Genomic DNA, 18,491 nt, shown 5'->3' on the forward strand with positions numbered 1-18,491 from the left:
AGCAATATCCTATATATTATTATTTATTATTATTATTTATTGCATTTATATACCGCCCCATAGCCAAAGCTCTCTGGGCGGTAGCAAACTCAATTCTGCAAGTGCCAAACTTTATGTAGCCAAAATGGCACCATCCATGCCAAAAACGGAGGTAAATTTGCAGGCTTGGGAAAACCCTGAGGTTTTCAGAAATACAAAACATGCTGGAAACAAAACTATAAGGGGGGTAACCCCCAAACCCAAACAAATGAGGACTGAGCATGAAAAACAGGAGGGGAGGGGAATAGGATGGCATATCCAATGGCTGGAATCCTGTGCATTGCGTGGTGCAACATTTTGTTGCAGATCCCATTTATTAATATTGTTTCTTTTCTCACTTTGGGCTGTTTTTCTAGATAGACATGATGGGCTTTGCTAGGTCATGCTGTCTTTTAATGATTCAGAATTTCCTGACAATTTATCATGTTTTAAGTATGACTGTTTTCTGGATGTTGGTGTGGGTGTATTTTGGTAGGCCCAGTTACTGGTTTTCTGTGTTGTTGTTATCATTTTATTATTTAAAAAACTCTGGTGTTGGTTTAGGGTGACCATATGAAAAGGAGGACAGGGCACCTGTATCTTTAACAGTTGCACAGAAAAGGGAATTTCAGCAGGTGTCATTTGTACATATGGAGAACCTGATGAAATTCCCCCTTCATCACCACAGTTAAAGCTGCAGGAGCTATACTAGAGTGACCAGATTTAAAGGAGGGCAGGGCACCTGCAGCTTTAACTGTGGTGATGAAGAGGAAATTTCACCAGGTTCTCCATATATACAAACGACACCTGCTGAAATTCCCTTTTCTGTGCAACTGTTAAAGATACAGGTGCCCTGTCCTCCTTTTCATATGGTCACCCTATACAAATATATCTGGCTGGAGCGTGCTGGGAGTAATAGGACTTTTTTTCCTGTCTAAACATGCATATGATTTCACTCTAACGAATTCATTCCGTCATGACTTCGTAGGCGCTGCCCACTTCATGCATAAAATGGAGATTATTTGCCACAAATTTCTTTGTTTTTGTTTAATGTCTAATTTAGGGACGAGAAGTATTTTTTCTTGTTGCTATTGTTAAACTATTGGGAGTCAGAAACCCTTGCCGATCTGTTGTACATCATCCAACGATCTATCACCAGTAGGTCCTCTCTTCTACCCGTCCTCTCTTCTACCAGTCTTTAAGACTAGGTTCCTCTGCTTCTTCCCTTTTCCTAGGGGTCTGCTGCGGCGTGCATTACGGTAATACCGTCCCGCTTCTTCCAAGCAAGGTGGTAGCGATGGGAGGATCCTAAAGACACCAATCAGGGCAGCTGGGGGGGGGGGGAACCCGGAAGTTAAGAAGAGGGGCGGTGTCTGTCTCCTTGCTTGGTAGGCTATAGGGGCGGGGAGATTGTGGCAGCAGCAGGAGAACAGAGAGCATGGCGAAGAACGAGCCGGTCGTGTGAGTAGCAGCGGAGGAGGAGGCAGCAGGAAGAGAATGTGGGGCAATGTTCGAGGGCGTGGGGAAACACCTGCACGGGCCAGGTGCAAGGTTTATGGGGGTCAGCCAGTTATGAGGCGGGAGGGACAAGGGTCGAGGAGGAAGGAAGAGGTAACTCAATGGGGTATCGAGTTACATACCGAGTAACGCAGTGTAGAGAAATAGGTTGCCGCCGCCGCCTCCCCCCCCCCCCCCCCAAATCCTGGCTGTACTTCGTACGCCAGTAGTTGCAGGCACGGAAGCCTTCGCTGACTCGCAGGGAAGCTGGCAGAGGGAAGAAGTAGCAACTTTGCGAGGAAACTTCCTGCGGTTGCTCATCCCAGCGTCCTCGTAGTTGGGTTGAGCCTCTGAATGCAAGCCAGGGCTACTCAGTGCTGAGCCCCCAGTCCTGTGCTGAATGCCAAGGCGCCAAGCGCCATAGCAGAATTTTCACCTTTTGTACTTTCTTAATCTACTGGTAGATATTAATATGCACTGATATGGAGTAGCTCTATTGTCCTGATAGAAAATTGGAGTGGGGCTCAGGCTTCTTTCCAACTCCCCTAACACACACACACACACACACCTTTTTTTTAGGTGTTTTGATTCCTTCCTTTTGAGTTGCTCTGCTTATACTTATTCTGAAAAAGTAGATACACTGTGGCAAGTATGAAAATATTTTGCAAACCATGTTATTAAGGCTGGCAGTACTACACACATTTACCTGATGATAAGTTCCATTGATCCCAGTGGAATTTACTTTTAGATTAATATTCATGGGATTGGGCTGTGTGGGGGTGTGGGTGTGGGTGTGAGAATGAGAAATGTTAGGCTGTGTCCTATTGCATTAAATGTTCTGCAGGTACACAATCCAGTTCAGTTTCTGATCCAAAGGGTGTACTGTATGAAGTCCCAGTTTGGCAACCAATGTCAAATTTTTGAATTACATTTATATCCTGTCTTTTTTCCAATTGCAAGGAACCCAAGGCAGCTTACATGGTGCCCCTCCTCTCCATTTTTTCTGCACAACAGACCTGAGAGGTCGATTAGGCTGAGAGTCAGTGACTGGCCCAGAGTCACCCAGTGAGCTTCCTGACCAAGTGGAGACTAGACCATGGATCTCTGGAGTCCCAGTCCAACACTCTAACCACTATACCACACAGACTTTCAATGCCAGTGTCAGTTGTATTCCTTGTCTGCTGTGTGATTCGTGTGTCTGAATGCTTGGGTGAAAGATCACATAAAAAATCCAGAAAGGGGGTGGCAAGAAGAGAGTAAATCTAGAGAAAGGGACACTTCCAGCATTTTATCTCCCTCAGCCATTTGTCATGATGTCTTTGACATTTGACACTTTTTAAAAATGTACCTTTCAGTCTCAAGGATAAAACATCAGGGTGAAATGCATGTGGTAGTGCTAAATATTTTTGGTTTCTTTCAATATTTATACCCAAAAAAGTAATCTAAAACACCCAGAGTGCTTTGGCTATTGGGCAGTATAGAAATCTAAAAATCATCATCGTGGTCATCTAGGGTGCAATCCTATGCATGTTTAGACAGAACAAAGTCCTTGGCCTTTTTTTTGGGGGGGGGGTCTAAACGTACATAGGATTGCACTTCTAGGTATTTTTGTGTTAATTTTCTCCATGTAAGAAGGTACTATTCTATCCACTCAAGAGTTGCCACCACATGATATTCAACATTGAACAGAAATTGATTTTCAGAGTGGCGCTTCATTTGGTATGTGGAGATTTAGAGGTGCAAAATGAGTTTTGTTGTTGTTTATTTTAGGGAATGGAGTTAAAGAAAGGATTACTTTCTTCTGAATTCTAGACCATATCTGAGAGTAAGCCCCACTAAGCCCAGTGGAACTTGTTTCAGTGAACATGTATTCCTGCCCTGTTTATCTCGCTTACGTCAATGTACTTTTAACAGTTCCTTCATAATAGCATAGAGAGTAATCGAACGATACTGGAAGAATGTCATCATCCATCCCCACATTTTGCTTCTGATCCATGATAGTGATCGTAACATGACACAAAGAGGTAGCAATTATTCTTTATTAACCTGGAATTAAAGAGTGTGTTGTTATACATGTTCTCTCATAGAGAGCTTTGGTGTCTTGTGACCATAGTGTAGTGACGAGGACATCCTATGACTTTGTGCCCATATATTTCCTCTCCAGCTCAGTCTAGTGCAACTGTTCCTGCCTGGCACTGATAATTTAATCAGTGACTCTTCATGAGATGGGCTGGTGGGTGGGGAGTGTGTGTGTGTGTGTGTGTGTTCCTGGTTCATGGTATCAGGTTTTAAGGCAATAGGTTGTATGAGGAAGCAAAATGGGCTGTACCTCTGTTGCAGCGAAGAACATGGGGGATGAGAAAGGAAGCTGGCAGTAAATACCTTTATTCTTACAGATTGTAGTTACAATGCATAATTATGGATTGGCTGCTACTCTCTTCCTTCCCTTGTCATCAGTTTAGTATTTGGAGGGAGAGAAAGAGAGAGAAGACATCTGCTTTGAACTGGAAGGCTCTTTATGCATGCAGATATACATGTCCAGTCTTTCCTGATGCAGGGTACTGGACCATTTGGTTATATTTGACATAGCAGATAGTGAGTGGGTACCATTCATAAAGCTCATGGCCTGGTTATAAGAGTAGGTCTTAATTTGATTAGAGACTACCAGAGCATCTCTGAGTATCTGCACAATGCTTCTCCTTCATCTTTAAAGTGACCATGACTACACAAAGGTAGAATTCTAGGCAGAACTGAGCCCTGGTGTTTTTTGTATGTGAAAATAGGCACTGCATAAGAGCATGACTCCCCCCTCCCCCAGTAACCTGCATCCATGGGCATATTTATGGTAGGAACTCTTAACTTTGGACAGCCATGCTTAGTGGTAGGGAAGTAGAGGAATTTAGAGATATAATCTAGGCTGAGGAACAACTCACATGCTCAGTCCAATCACTGATGATTGGACCTGAGGCTTCAAAGCATCCACTACTCCTTGTGCTAAGCTTTTGTTCTTTTTTGATTAGTCCCACAGGATTTCCTGAACTGAAGAATGATACTTTCCTCCGAGCGGCACAAGGAGAAGAGACGGAATACACTCCAGTTTGGTGCATGAGACAGGCAGGAAGGTACCTCCCAGGTAAGTGAGGTAACTGGAGCGGCTTGGGCAAGGAGTCTGTGGCTCTCCAGATAGTGTAGGGTTATAGCTCCCATAATCCCATTAGCCCCATGCTGCATGGGGCTAATGGGAGCTAAAGTCTGGCAACATCTGGAGGACTACAGGTTCTCCACTCCTGGCTATTGGGCACTGGTCTGCCTGTTCTTTGGGTTGCGATGGCCCTGCTACTGAGCAATACCCATCATTCTCTGTACCTGTGAGGTACATTAGTCTTGAAGTTCAGGAAAGCAGCATATTTTTCTTAACATGGATAGTGTGGAGATAGTTCTCAAGGCCAGAGCCTTGGGAGAATTGCAGAAGAGAGTAGTCCACCCTTTGTATTTGCTCTCAAAATGAGTCCACCCCTGCTCTAAGACTTAATCCCCTTTGAGGGGCGTCCCCTCCCTTTCCTTTCAATTTTCTGATCTTTTGACAGAGTTCCGTGAGACCCGAGCAGCTCAAGATTTCTTTGCTACATGTCGGTCACCGGAGAGATGTTGTGAACTCACTTTGCAGGTGTGTGGGGCTCCTGGAGGGAGAGTTGTCTGTCTGTCTCCATGACTTAGAAGTAAGGGTGAGTTGCAGAGGTAGAATGACAGAATGTGGTGGAGGGAAGAAGAAGAAGAGGACGAAAAGGAGGAACCCATGTCTTCCGCCACACTTGGAGGTTTTGTACTATGATGTGTAAAATTTTCCCTGGTAGGGAACTTGTGTTGCAATTGTATGAATCTACTTCTGACACCAGTCTGTGTATTGGCATTGTATGTTAAATTACAAGGCCATCGTAAGTTGGCATATGGGGAAAGTAAAGGCTCATGACCTTGGATGACAAGGCTAAAGCAGGCCATCTGCAGGAAAATGTTAATCTAGTTTTGGGTCTCTTCTAACCACCAGCCCTTCCGCTTGTCAACATTCTGCATATCCTGGGGCCTTTGCATTCTTTTCTTTTAATTTACATGCTTGTATAAATAAAGGTAGGTGTGTGTGGTGTTTTAAACACAAAGGCATGTTGTGTGCGCCAACAACACCTTTTTTTAAAAAAAATCTAACGCACTGGTTTTCTGCACCAGAGATCCAGTGTGGTGTAATGGTTAGAGTGTTGGATTGGAACTTGGGAGAGCTGGGTTCTAGTCCCCACTCATCCATGAAACTCTCTGAATGACTTTGCACCAGTCACTGACTCTCAGCCCAACCTACCTCACAGGGTTGTTGTGGGGATAAGATGGAGAGGAAGAGGAGGAGGATCATGTACACTGCCTTGGACTCCTTGGAGGGATATAAATGTAATACCTATCTACCTGTTTAATTATTTACAATATTTATATACCACTCTCCATTCAAAATTTCAGAGCGGTGTGCAAGATAAAATAAAATAAAAACAGAATAAAACACCTTAAAATAGATTTTTAAAAGAAGCAAAAAGGAAGTGAAGCATGGCTGGTCATTAAAGAAAGGCTTCCTGGAAGAATAATGTTTTCAGGAGGCACTGAAAAGAATTCAAAGTTGGTGCCTACCTGACCTTCAGAAGCAGGGGGCCACCACACTGAAGGCTCTTCCCTTGATGGACTACAATCGGAGGATGGGTCTATGTGGAACCACCACTTAAATTTAAATTTTACTGTTTTAACTCTGTATTTTAATCTTATATCAACTTTGCTGTGTGGTTTTATCCTGGTTGCGCTTTTTATACTGTATTTCGTAATTGTGTTTTAAACTGTTGGGTGTTTTACTGTGGTTTTAATTTTTGTGAACCGCCCAGAGAGCTTCAGCTATTGGGCGGTATAAAAATGTCATAAATAAATAAATAAGAGCATGCCCTCGGATGACCTCAGTGACCGGGCAGGTTGGTAAGGGAGAAGGCGTTCTCTCAGGTATCCTGGTCCCAAGTTGTTTATGGCTTTGTACACAAGTACAAGAACCTTAAACCTGGCCCGGTAGCGAATAGGCAGCCAGTGCAGTTCCCTCAACAGAGGAGTTACATGCTGAAAAGGGGCAGCTCCAGACAACAGCCGAGCTGCAGTATTCTGCACTAGCTCCAGCCTTCAGAGCAGCTTTAAGGGCAGCCCCACATAGACTACATTGCAGTAATCCAATCTTGAGGTTACCAATGCCTGTACTACCGTGGCCAAGCTATCCCTGTCCTGGAGAGGCCGTAGCTGGCGAACCAGCCGAAGCTGGTAAAAGGCACTCTGAGCCGACATGGCCACCTGAACCTCCAATGACAGAGATGGATTTAAGAGTACCCCCAAACTATGAACCTGATCTTTCAGAGGGAGTGCAACCCCATCCAGAACAGGCAATGAGCCTGTCTCCCAGACTCTGGAACCACTAACCCACAGGGCTACATACACTGTTTGTTTCTGCTCAAAGAACACACATGTGTTCATCATTTTATTTATTTTTATTTTATTTATTACATTTATATACCGCCCCACAGCCGAAGCTCTCTGCTTTTCCTTGGTGTTCTTTAATACTTCATCTGCTCTACTCTGGTTAGTGTGTGTACATCCAGGATGTCTTCCCTTCTCATTTGCTTTTGGCATTTCCTCACCTTCTTTATTTTTGCTCTTACACACTGACTGTGGTTTTTTTTAATGTTCTCTTTCACAACATTTCATATATTTCCTTTAGTTCTATTTTAGTAACATTCATTAACCTTTTCTTCACACATAGCTTTGTCTTTCTCTCTGAAAATATTATTAATGTCTAAATGTTCCTTTTTGTTTGCCTGTGAAACTTTTTTTAATGTACTGCTGAGTTTTCACCTCCGTTTTTATATTGTATTTATACAATGTTTCCTTCTGTTTTCCCTCACTTCATTATACAACCTGTCTATTTTTTTCTGTGTTCATTGTCTATCTGACAGCATAGCTTTAAACATTACTTCAGTCTATTTTTAAAATGTTCATGAGTTCATTTTATTTTCCTCAGTTTTCCATTGTCTCCACACGTTTATCTCTTTCTATTTTGGACGTTCATTAATGGTTTTTGATTGGACTTGAACTAAATATAAGTTTGGTCCTTATCTTTACCTTTGCATTCCGCTCCTGCCCCTTTTGAAATTGCAACTTCTTTATTTATGCCTTCCTTACTGCTGCTGAGTATCACCCAATTTTCTTTTAAAGACATTTTTATGGGCTTAAATCCACATTGTGCAAATGGACTTCCACATTCTCTCTCCCTACTATAGTCTTCCATGTGTCCCTTCAGATTTGCTCCAAAAGGTCTCCCAACCCTCCAGAGCAGATTTGGAGTGCGTGGGGGCTGAGGGGGAGGTGAAATCCCTTAAGTGGTTTCCTTCCGCTGGGGGGAGTAGCTGGATTCAAGCCATTAAATTGTTTTTTTAAAAAACTTTTCTTTGTTTTTGTTTTAACTGCTTGATTTCCCCCCCAACCGCATGCAGTTTTTTTAAAATTCCGATTTAGGTCCCTTTTTATTTATTTTTTGTTAATCCATGCTTTCCTAACTCAGTGGGTAGGTTCATGCAATCACCAAGGGAAAAATAAGCCACAGTGGGCTGCCTAATTAGCATAATTAATTTCACTGGGCACAGGTTGCCATGATGTCCAAACCTGGTGAATGTGGGTAGCAAGGATGGTTTACAAAACACTCAGCCATCGATTGTAAACTGCCTCAGCCAGCCAGCCTTACTGGGTTCAGACATCACAGCTACCTGCACCCAGTGAGAGTAATTATGCTAATTAGATGGGTCATGATCGTGGCTTATTTTCCCTCCGTGCTTGCGCAAACCCACTCAGTACCTTATCCTTTACTTTCTTTCTTTTCTTCCTTCCCCCTTTTCCTTGTTTTAGCAGTCACTTATTGTCTTCCCTTTTTGTTGGATTTGGTATAGCCCAGGGGGACCCAAGCAACAATTCCTCCTTTTTTTAAGCTGTGGGGAATATGGTCGGTCTCCTAGCTGCTCAAGGGATCCTGAACATCTGGAAATGGGAAGGGAGTTGAGCCAGGTGACACACTGTGCCGGGCGCACATTTCTTGATTCCCGTTACTCTTACCCACTCTTTTAGGCCCCAGCCTGAGGGGAAACAAGTGGCACCGTCACAGTCCGTTTAGGCACTGCTTGCACTGTATCTATCTAAATGCACTGTATCTATATAAATATCCCACTGTATATTTATAGGAAGTGATACTTCAGTTTTGGTTGAATTTGAAAATTTTGCTAACAGTCAGGGGAGATGTGGACATCTGATGGCCAACTTGGGACCAGGATACCTGGCAGACTGCCTCCCCTTCTACATACCCTGGTGACTTTTAAGATCATCAGAGGATGCCTTGCTGGTCAAGGCAAAGTGAGTGGAATGCTGCCATGAAGAATATCCATGGCGGGCCTCCTCTGTGGAAGAACCCACCCTCCACAAAACCCTTCCCCATGCAGTTCAGGATGTGGCATCTTTCAAATGCCTCCTAAAACCCATCTTTTCAGCCAGGCTTTCCCTGGGCTGTAAGTAAACTAATTATGCCACTCCATTTTGCTGCTCCTTAATAGTTTGTTTTACTGTAGTTGTTTTAATGTTGTACTTCTAATGTTGTGTTTCTTAATATATTTTAATATTGTAAAACATGGAGGGATTTTAATATATTCAGCAATATACAAATGCCACAAAGAAATAAATATTGGGGCTGGGCTACGGGAAAGCCCTCCAGTGCAATGGATACATGTGCAGGGCAGGTCTGTACCACAGTTGCTGAAAAGCCAGACTGGCAATGTGGGGTGAATGGGTTACACAGATGGGGTTCAGGCTCTCTCTGGAGCTTTCTGCAGCTCACACTGTCTCTCATCCTCTGAGATGAGGAGATGCTGCACACAGTTGCTGGGCCTCAGCAGAAATCCTGCCCACCCCCTCACCAAAGGATTTTGGCCTTTATGTTTTCCAAAAGTGTACCATCATTCCTACACTAGATACTGGCCCTCATATATCAGAAAGATGGGCAGTATCTGTCTGTCTACACACACACACACACACGTACGTACATACATACGTACTTTCTAGGTAAAATAGGGTACAACATATGTAGTATGTTTTCTGTTGTCCTTCCTTTCAGCCTCTGCAACGCTTTCCTCTTGATGCTGCCATCATCTTCTCGGACATCTTGGTGGTGCCCCAGGTAAGAGATGCTGGGATGAAGGCTGTATCTTTTATAATGTCGCCTTTTAAAGAGAAACTCCTTACCCACCATTTGTGTTCCATGCAACATCCTGCTCTCTTCCCAGGCACTGGGCATGGAGGTAGAGATGGTGCCTGGCAAAGGACCGACTTTCCCTGAGCCGCTGAAGGAGGTAGAGGACCTGCTGAAACTGCGACAGAAGGTAGATGTGGCAGCAGAACTGGACTACGTCTTCAAGGCCATCACGCTGACGCGGCACAAACTGGAGGGGAAGGTGCCTCTGATTGGCTTCTCTGGTGCCCCAGTGAGTACGATTCCTTGGATATGAACCTTTCCGAGAGAGACCTTGTCTGAACCCCTCGGAATGCCCTGTTGGGGTGGGTGCTGAAGACAGGAGGAGGCATGCTGGCCACCTGTGTTGCCTCTGAGTGGATTCTGTGTCTGATGGATTCATAGCAGCAGCAATTGGCAAAATCTCTAGGGTGTAGAGAGTGTCATGGGGGCATATCACTTACGCCCTGGCATCCTGTTTGTGCTCTTCTTATAAGGCTGTTGACTCCATGCCCTGTCTGGCTGGTCAGCCATTGAATTCATAGGTTGATCTTTGTGGAACTGATGGGTGTCTGTCTGGTTAGCCTTACCTTGTGGGCAGGTGGTGGAGCTAGGTGGCTCCCCCCCTCCCTCCCCCCCACGCTTTCATATCAGTATTCTATGGTGGACATGAAAGCCAAGTGTGCAGAACACTCACCATCTCCCACCTAATCTTTTTTTTTTCATTTTAAGGTTAAATTCTGTAACTTGTGTCCAAATTCAGAACGTCCATACATTTAGGTGATTAGCGTTGCCAAAAGTGGGATGTGACAAAGAACAAGAGCATGAAATTTGGGGTGTTGCTACTTTTGCAGCAGGCTGGGTGTGCAACTGGGCCACTTCTTGGAGGAAATAGTTTGTTAAGGCCTGTGCAGCTGATGGTTTATGGGAATCCCGTGGGGTTGAGAGGCACGGTTCCATACCAACCATATTATCTGGTCAGAGCAGGACTACGTTGCTGCTCTAGCAAGGGCCCTTTGCTTATAGAAGCTGGCTTGAGCAGGGTGGGGCATGGGGATTAGGGTTCTTGTATTCAGGCCTGCCTTAAAATTCTGCTTATTCCTCGCAGTGGACGCTGATGTCCTACATGATCGAAGGTGGTGGCTCCAAAACCATGGCCAAAGCCAAGGCCTGGCTCTACCGGCATCCTAAGGCCAGCCACTGTCTCCTCACGTTATTGACCGAGGTAATCGTAGATTACCTGGTGGGACAGGTGGCTGCTGGAGCTCAGGTGAGTGGAGTAGAGGGAAGTGTCATCATCCTGCTTGGGAGGAGCTGTAGATTCTGATCAGCCTCTTCCCACAAGCACTGCTGGAGGTTGAGCAGGTCTGGCCCTCATTTTTCAAGACTCATCTGAGATACCTCTTATCTTCTTGCAATGACAACCCTGAAGAAAGTAAGACAAGTGAGATATGGAGAAAGACCCCTTCAGGGGAAGGTAAAGGGTGGTGGCATGGAATCAGTAATGCTATGGTTGTACTTCTAATCATAGAAACAAAAAACAGAAGAGAGGCAGCCAGGATGAGTGGAAAGCAAGAAGAGAGCGAGTTCTCAGAGACGCCAACATGAAACTTGGCTGTCCTTCACACACCACCTTCGTAAACTGGCTGAGTTTATTTGTAGTGTTTGCATTTTATAAGATTGCCTCTGATGAAGGAGCCTCAGTCTCCAAATCATGTTGCACTTAAATAAACAAGTTTCACTTTGGCACCTCTGAGAACTCATTAGATTCTTGATTTCCATGCCTCTGATTGTAGAACATAACATTAATATAGAATCTGATAGCTTTCAACTCATTTTTGTTTTTAAGAGTAGATTTCTAGCCTTCACAGTAACAAATAAAAATCCCAACCCAGATTTCCTCTAGTTTCAAAGTTGCATTCTTTACAGCTTTAAATCCACAGGAAACTTATTCTCATCCCTAACTTCTCAACAATCCTCTTCTCAGTTTGTATTTTTATCATATTTATATCCTGCCTTTTTTTTCTCTGGCAACCGAAGGTGAGTTACATAGTCCTCCTCTTCTCCATTTTATCGTCACAATAGGCCCTGTGAAGTAGGTTAGGCAGGCCCAAAGTCACCAATTGAACTTCATGGCCAGGAAGGGATTAGAACTTGGATCTCCTGAGTTCCAGTCCAACTACTACCCCACATAGACATACAGCAGAGGCATGTAGTGGGGAGCAGGATTGTGCTGGCTGGTTCCATACCCTCCCAATTTCCATGCATTTAGCATGAAGGCAAAAATGGGCTATACCAGTTGGTTTCCCTAGTGTTTGAAACAAAGCCTTAGGACACATCCTTCAGATGATGATGACAACAAGAATAAGGGCTGCAAACTAGCATTCGAATTTATCCATGTTTACTCAGAAGTAAGCCCTACTCTGTGTATGTTTTCAATGGGCTATACTTGCAAATAAGTGTGCTTAGGATGGCCACCTTAAAGCAATTTGCATGCAGAATTTGTTCCAGTTGAAGAATTCTAGATTATTAGAATTGTCTTGTGCCAGGAGAGGTTGGACTGGAAGGAGCACATTTTTCTGTGCTCATTGTCTGGGCAAGAGCAGTAGAAGGGCTCTCTTGGGAAGGGGTGCCAGTTTCCTGGTTGTCTCTCTCTTGACAGGCTCTGCAGCTTTTTGAGTCCCACGCAGGACATCTGGGGCCAGAGCAGTTTGCGGAGTTTGCCCTCCCATTCATCCAGTCCATTGCCAAGCAAGTGAAGAGTAAGCTGCAGAAAGATGCCTTACCTGCAGTGCCCATGGTAAGAGGCAGGGCTGTTCCCTTGGGTTTCCTCGGAGGATTCTTGGCATCAGCCAGTGTTGGAGTCACCCTGCCTGGAAGGCCACCTGAGTTCTGCTCATCTTAAATTCAAAGATCACATGGTGGTGGCTTAAAGATGTGGCCACTGGAGATCACCCCATCTTTTCATACTGAGCATAGGATAGGCGGCCATTGAGTGACACTTTCCAGAAGAAATAGTCAGGGCAGGGGTATGGTATAAGTGAACAGAAGAGCAGACCTGCCGGCTCCAACCAAAGGCTTGGGTAGTCCTGCATCCAGTTCCAGCCATGACCATCTAGATGCCCACGAGAAGCCCACAAACAGGACGTGATTATAACAGCACCCTCATAACTGGCATTTAGATCAGACACATACTGCCTCTGATACTGGAGATAATGTATCATGACATCATGACTAATAGCCATTGCTAGCCTTATCCTCCATGCATGGAGGTCTCAGACTCCAAATGATAATGGGACATTTGTCAAGAGTCCTGCTGTGAGAATTGAGGAGCTGGAAACTCCAACCTACCCACCCCCAAGTCATGGTGAATAGTTACCTATTCAGTGGAAGGGCCACTGACCTTCCTACGCCCTAGTGCAATCTCCTCCCCCAACTTTGGTCCCTCCAGCTGTTTTGGGCAACTCCCATTATCCCTGACCATTGGCCTTGCTGCTGGGAGTTTTGTAGTCCAAAACACCTGGAGGCACCCAGGTTGGGGAAGGCTATCCTAGGCGATTTGATATTTGAGTGGATCAACCTGTTCTGCACCCAGCCATGCACTGGAGGTAGCTCCCTCATGACTTGCCACCTGGGGAAGGAGCAGAGCTCAGTGGTAAGAGCACATGCTTTGCATGCAGAAGGTCTCAAGCTCCCCCTGGCATCTCCTCTTGGAAAGGTCATGTAAGAGGTGATGTGGAAGAACTCTGCCTGAGAGCCAGTTGAGTTGCTGCCAGTCTGAGCTAGCTGGTTGAATGGTCTGGCCAGGTACAAACAGTGGAGCTGGTGGCTCTGGTGTCAGTGGGGTGATGAATCCAGTCCGGGTTTCAGTGAAAACTCTAAAGGAGCTAACCAAGATGCTTTGCACTGGGTATCTCCATTGGATATAAAGGAGCTTTCTGCGGCCTAGCAGTAACGGAAGTGGAGCCGTCTGGCAGAAGGAACTGCTCCTGCTTTCCTGGTTGGTGCACCAAGCCCGTTGCTTCTTAAGAGAAAGTCTATTGATGCCTTAAAATCACCTGTATTCTGAGCCCTCTCTCCAGCCTGGAGATATCTGCTGGTCTCTCTGCTCCCTGCCCCCCTTCCCTGCTTCCTGCCTTGCTTTTGATCCTTCTTTTAATTTAAGGTGATCTTCTTTCATGATCAGCCCCCTCCCCTCCCCCACCAAAGTTGTTGTGGTTCCATTTCACCACTAGATGTAAGACAAGTAACAAAGCAATCCCAGCTGTTCAAAGCAGGCCAGTAAGTACTCTGGCTGCAATGACTTGCCTGGTGTCAATAGAAACTGGATACTTGTTCCGTTTTCTTCCCCAGCCCTGGGGTTGAACCCTTGTTCTCTCTTCGGCAGTAAGGGCTCTACACTTTGTAGAGTGTACTTTGTACTTTGGCGTCCTGCGTTGGTTCCCAGAACTTCCCAGTGGAGAAGTGGAAAGCTAGCTGGAGAGGGCCTAGAACCAGTAAAATCAGGGCCTTGATGGTTTCCCCTGCTTTTCCCCCCATCTCCTCTTATCCCCTCCCAGATTGTCTTCGCCAAAGATGCACACTACGCACTGGAGGACTTGGCACAGTCTGGGTATGAAGTGGTCGGCTTGGACTGGACTATCCGCCCCCAGGAAGCTCGGTGAGAAACCGCCCTCCCTTGGGGACTGTAGGAGGGTTTGTAGTATTCACAGAGTGCTTTCCTCTGTAAGCTGGACGCTTTCCCCAGTGCCATACTTTCTCTGTTTCCCAGTCATTTGTGTCTAATCTTACTAGTGCCATTCACAGGAGCTCATGTTCATTCATCCCATTGCGACAGGGCATTGTGGAGAAAACAAGTACTATTCCCAGTCCTTTCTTCTTAGCCAGCAACTCTAGATGCCGGATGCCCTTCCATTGGGTAGCCTCTAGGAAGAGCCAGATCTTGCTTACATGTGCTGGTTGAAGAATAAAGGGACACTTGTCTGTGTCTGGAAACCTTTCTCAGCTCTCGCCTAATGAAACCATGTTTTAAACACTTTCTTAAGAGTATAGGTCTGTTTCCCAACAGGATGAGTTGGAGTAAGACTCTGCAGCAGATGGGGCACAATGTCCCATTACTTTGTCTCTATTTATTTATTGCATTTCTATAGGAATCATAGAATACTAGAGTTGGAAGGGGCCTATAAGGCCACTGAGTCCAACCCCCTGGTCAATGCAGGAATCCACCTTAAAGCATACCTGAGAGATGACTGTCCAGCTACCTCTTGAAGGCCTCTAGTGTGGGAGAGCCCACATCCTCCATAGAGAATTGGTTCCATTATCATACCGCTCTAGCAGTCAGGAAGTTTTTCCTGAAGTCCAGCCGGAATCTGCTCAGCTGTGCTCAGATGAGGCACATCGACCCTGACAGACAACAAACTAAGCCATGGTGGTTAAGCGTTTTGAGCTAAACATGATGGCTTAGCATGTCATGTGAACCATTCTTAACCATGGTGGCAACATAACCACAGTTTAACCATGCTCATTAACCATTTGCTGCAAAAGGGTTAGCAGCCTAACCATGGCTTAGTGTGTTGTTTGAACAGGCCCAGTGTCTCATTGCTCTACCTTTAGGAAGCCAGTTCTGGTTAGCATTTTAGAAGCAGGGAAAGCCATACACCATGCAGGGCAATGGTAATTTTGTCCTGTCTGAGAAATATGAGAATTACCCTGTTGAATAGAAGACCAAGTTTCATCTGCTCCAGCGTTCTAGCCAGAATTAGCCAGATAGATCTGAGACAGTACAAGGTAAAGCATAATAGAGATGGTGCTTCCTGCTTATCCTTAATGGATGGTAAATAAAAGTGTGCTACCATCTTTAGCTGTTAGGGCTATTGGCCTTTGGTAAGACTAATCTTCCCATTTTAAAATCACCTGAGTAGGCTATTATCACATGGTGCTTTATCTTGCTTAAATGCCCCTCCTCCAACTCCAATACAGGTATTCCTTTTTCTTTTTCAGCCAGCGGACAGGAAAAAGCATTACTTTACAGGGGAACTTGGATCCATGTGCCCTCTATGCACCAAAGGTAAAGGGGCAGGCATCACAAGCCCATGAAATTGCATTTTATTGGATCAGCTGCCTTCACTACAGAGTGGTGAAGAGTAAAGATAGCAACAGGAGTTTTTGCTAGCTGCAGCAGGTTAAGAAGGCTGGCAAAGTTCATATAGCAAAGCTTGGGTTGTGCCTCCTGCTGTTAGCTTTTTGCATCATTCTGGTCCAGGTTATTGTTTTTTGGTACTTCTCTAAGTTAAAAAAAAAGCCCTATTTGGAGGTCATGGGATTAGTACAAATCTAAGGGTTGGGACCTCTTTCACAGACATAATACTTTGACCAAGTTCAAAGCCTGGTCATGATGACACTTGGTATGTCTGGGGAGAAGAACCTTCTGTAGTTGCAAATGAAATCTTGCTGAACTTGTTAGTAAGGGGTTGCTGTTGTTAACAGCATTTTCCATGCTGAGGATTAGATGGCTTGCTACTAATCCTCCAAACCATGGTTTTGTATTTGTGGTTACCCTATGGGCTTGCGCATTCCACCCTTTCCTGGTTTGCCTAATCAGCTTAGCGTGATGTTCCATTCGCGAAAACTGGTTAGCACTTTACCCAGGCTGCTTTCAAAGCATGGATTCAAATTGTGAGTTGGAGGCAAACTATGGTCAGCTCTAGCCATTTGCCTGAGATAGACCTAGCCACAGTAGTGCATGCACCAGTACCTTCCCGATTAGACTTCTGCAATGCACTCTGCGTGGGGCTGCCCTTGAAGACGACTAGTGCAAAAAGCAGCAGCTAGACTGCTGACCAGTACATCTCACAGAGACCACATAACACTGGTCTTAAAGGAATTGCACTGGCTGCCTATTCGCTTCCAGTTGGAATTCAAGGTGTTGGTAATGACATTTAAAGCCGTAAATGGCTTGGGACCTCAGTACTTGAGAGACCACCTCTCCCTGTGTATGCCTGCCCGAGATTTGAGATCTTTTGGTGGAGCCCTCCTCTGCATCCCACCAACCCGAGACATACGCTATGGTGGGACATGGGAGAGGGCTTTCTCTGTTGTGGCACCCCGGCTGTGGAATGCCCTGCCCTTGGAGGCCCGACTGGTGCTGGTACTGGTTTCATTTCGGTGCCAAGTTAAGACATGGCTTTTTAACAAAGTCTTTATGGCTAAATTCACCAAGCCTGTACATAGTTTTAATTGGTTTTAGTGTTATAAATTCTATACCGGGTTTAGCTTATTAATGGTTTGTTTTTAGCTGTGTATATTTGTTTTATATTGTTTGTATGATTTTATCTGCCCTGAGATCCTTGTGATATAGGGCAGGATACAAATGTTTTAATAAATGAAATAAATAAATAATGGAAAAGCAGGAAAAGAGGTTGTAGGAGGGAGGAAGTGTACAAGACCACAAGATCCTCCTAGTTTCCAAAGCATGGTTTGGAGGATTGCAGATGTATTTTCTGCATCAAGCCTGTTTCTCAAACACTCCCTGTATAACACTGAAGGTTAGGCCCTACGTGCAACTACTGTCTCCAACTGTGTTACCTTGATGGCCTTATAGGCCCTTTCCAGCTCTGCTATTCTATGATGCTATGACCCACCAATTCTTTTTCACTTCTTTTCAGGAGAAGATTGGGGAGCTAGTGAAGAGGATGGTGGAAGGCTTTGGTTCCCAGCGCTACATTGCCAACTTGGGCCATGGGCTCTATCCTGACATGAGTCCAGAACATGTGGGGGCCTTTGTGGATGCTGTACATATGCACTCTCGCCACCTCAACAAAAGCCAATAAAGCCTTGTGGGAGCAGAGCCTAGGCTGGAAAGTGGACAATGTGCTGAGCATGTTGTACTCACGAGGTTGCATACGGACAGGAACTTATTTGTTATTACTATAAACCCAGCCATCAATGACAGCCAGGAAGGAGGGTGTAGCTGTTCAATAGCACATGATTAAAAATGTCTTTCTCCCCACTCACACTGGCACAATGCTTGAGACGGCTGGAGTGGCTGGTCTTGTAAAGGAATGGAGTGAATGTGTCTCATGGTGTAAAATGTCTAACTTATTCCTACAAGGTAGTAGTGCAATTCCACTGACAATCAATGAACACCTTTTGCTTACAATAGAACTTGGTCTGCCTTTCCTTGTAGTGATGTGGCTCCTCGTCTTACATTGGCAGCAAATCTGTTCCTCTGGCCAAGCACTTTCTTTCTTTCACAGTTTAAGATCTGCAGGTGCCAAGAGTGGTGTTGCCAGGGTCAGCATCTTGAGGTGCAGGTGAGTAGCCCCCCTGCACCTTACACATGAAGTATCTTGCTGAGGGAAGCCCCAGTGCAGAAGAAGAGGCAAAGCCATGAGCTTTTCCTCTTCCAAAGAAGCTCAGCCTATAGTTCTGTGAAGATGGTGGTTCAAAAGGCGACATCCACTCTCGTCTCACTGATAGCTTGGCTAAGTTGCCTTTGAACAGCTGTACTTTCTAACTGACATAGCTCTGTGACTGGTAGAGAAACATCCGGAGTGATAGAGAAGGGGTATGAAAGTCTTCCTTCTTTCTTTCTTTTATTATTAAACATCAGGTCAAGAAGTTGTACACACAAAATAAAAAGTCAGAA

At 45.0% G+C, this 18,491-nt stretch overlaps 1 protein-coding gene across 2 annotated transcripts; it reads left to right on the forward strand.

Moving 5' to 3' along the window:
* The first annotated feature begins 1,389 nt into the window (after positions 1–1,389).
* Positions 1,390–18,007, forward strand: UROD (uroporphyrinogen decarboxylase). 2 transcript variants are annotated; one of them, XM_063139704.1, is made up of 10 exons: positions 1,390–1,479; positions 4,536–4,648; positions 5,103–5,182; positions 9,731–9,793; positions 9,900–10,097; positions 10,953–11,114; positions 12,507–12,644; positions 14,404–14,504; positions 15,845–15,911; positions 17,509–18,007. In XM_063139704.1, the coding sequence occupies exons 1-10, from the start codon at positions 1,457–1,459 to the stop codon at positions 17,671–17,673; spliced, it is 1,110 nt and encodes a 369-aa protein (XP_062995774.1). In that variant the 5' UTR covers positions 1,390–1,456; the 3' UTR covers positions 17,674–18,007. The 2 variants fall into 2 exon arrangements, with proteins under 2 accessions (XP_062995774.1, XP_062995766.1); XM_063139696.1 differs by lacking the exon at positions 1,390–1,479 and adding an exon at positions 1,494–1,562.
* The last annotated feature ends 484 nt before the right edge of the window (positions 18,008–18,491 follow it).

The sequence above is a fragment of the Elgaria multicarinata genome, chromosome 1 (assembly GCF_023053635.1).
Source record: "Elgaria multicarinata webbii isolate HBS135686 ecotype San Diego chromosome 1, rElgMul1.1.pri, whole genome shotgun sequence".
NCBI classification, from domain to species: domain Eukaryota; kingdom Metazoa; phylum Chordata; class Lepidosauria; order Squamata; family Anguidae; genus Elgaria; species Elgaria multicarinata.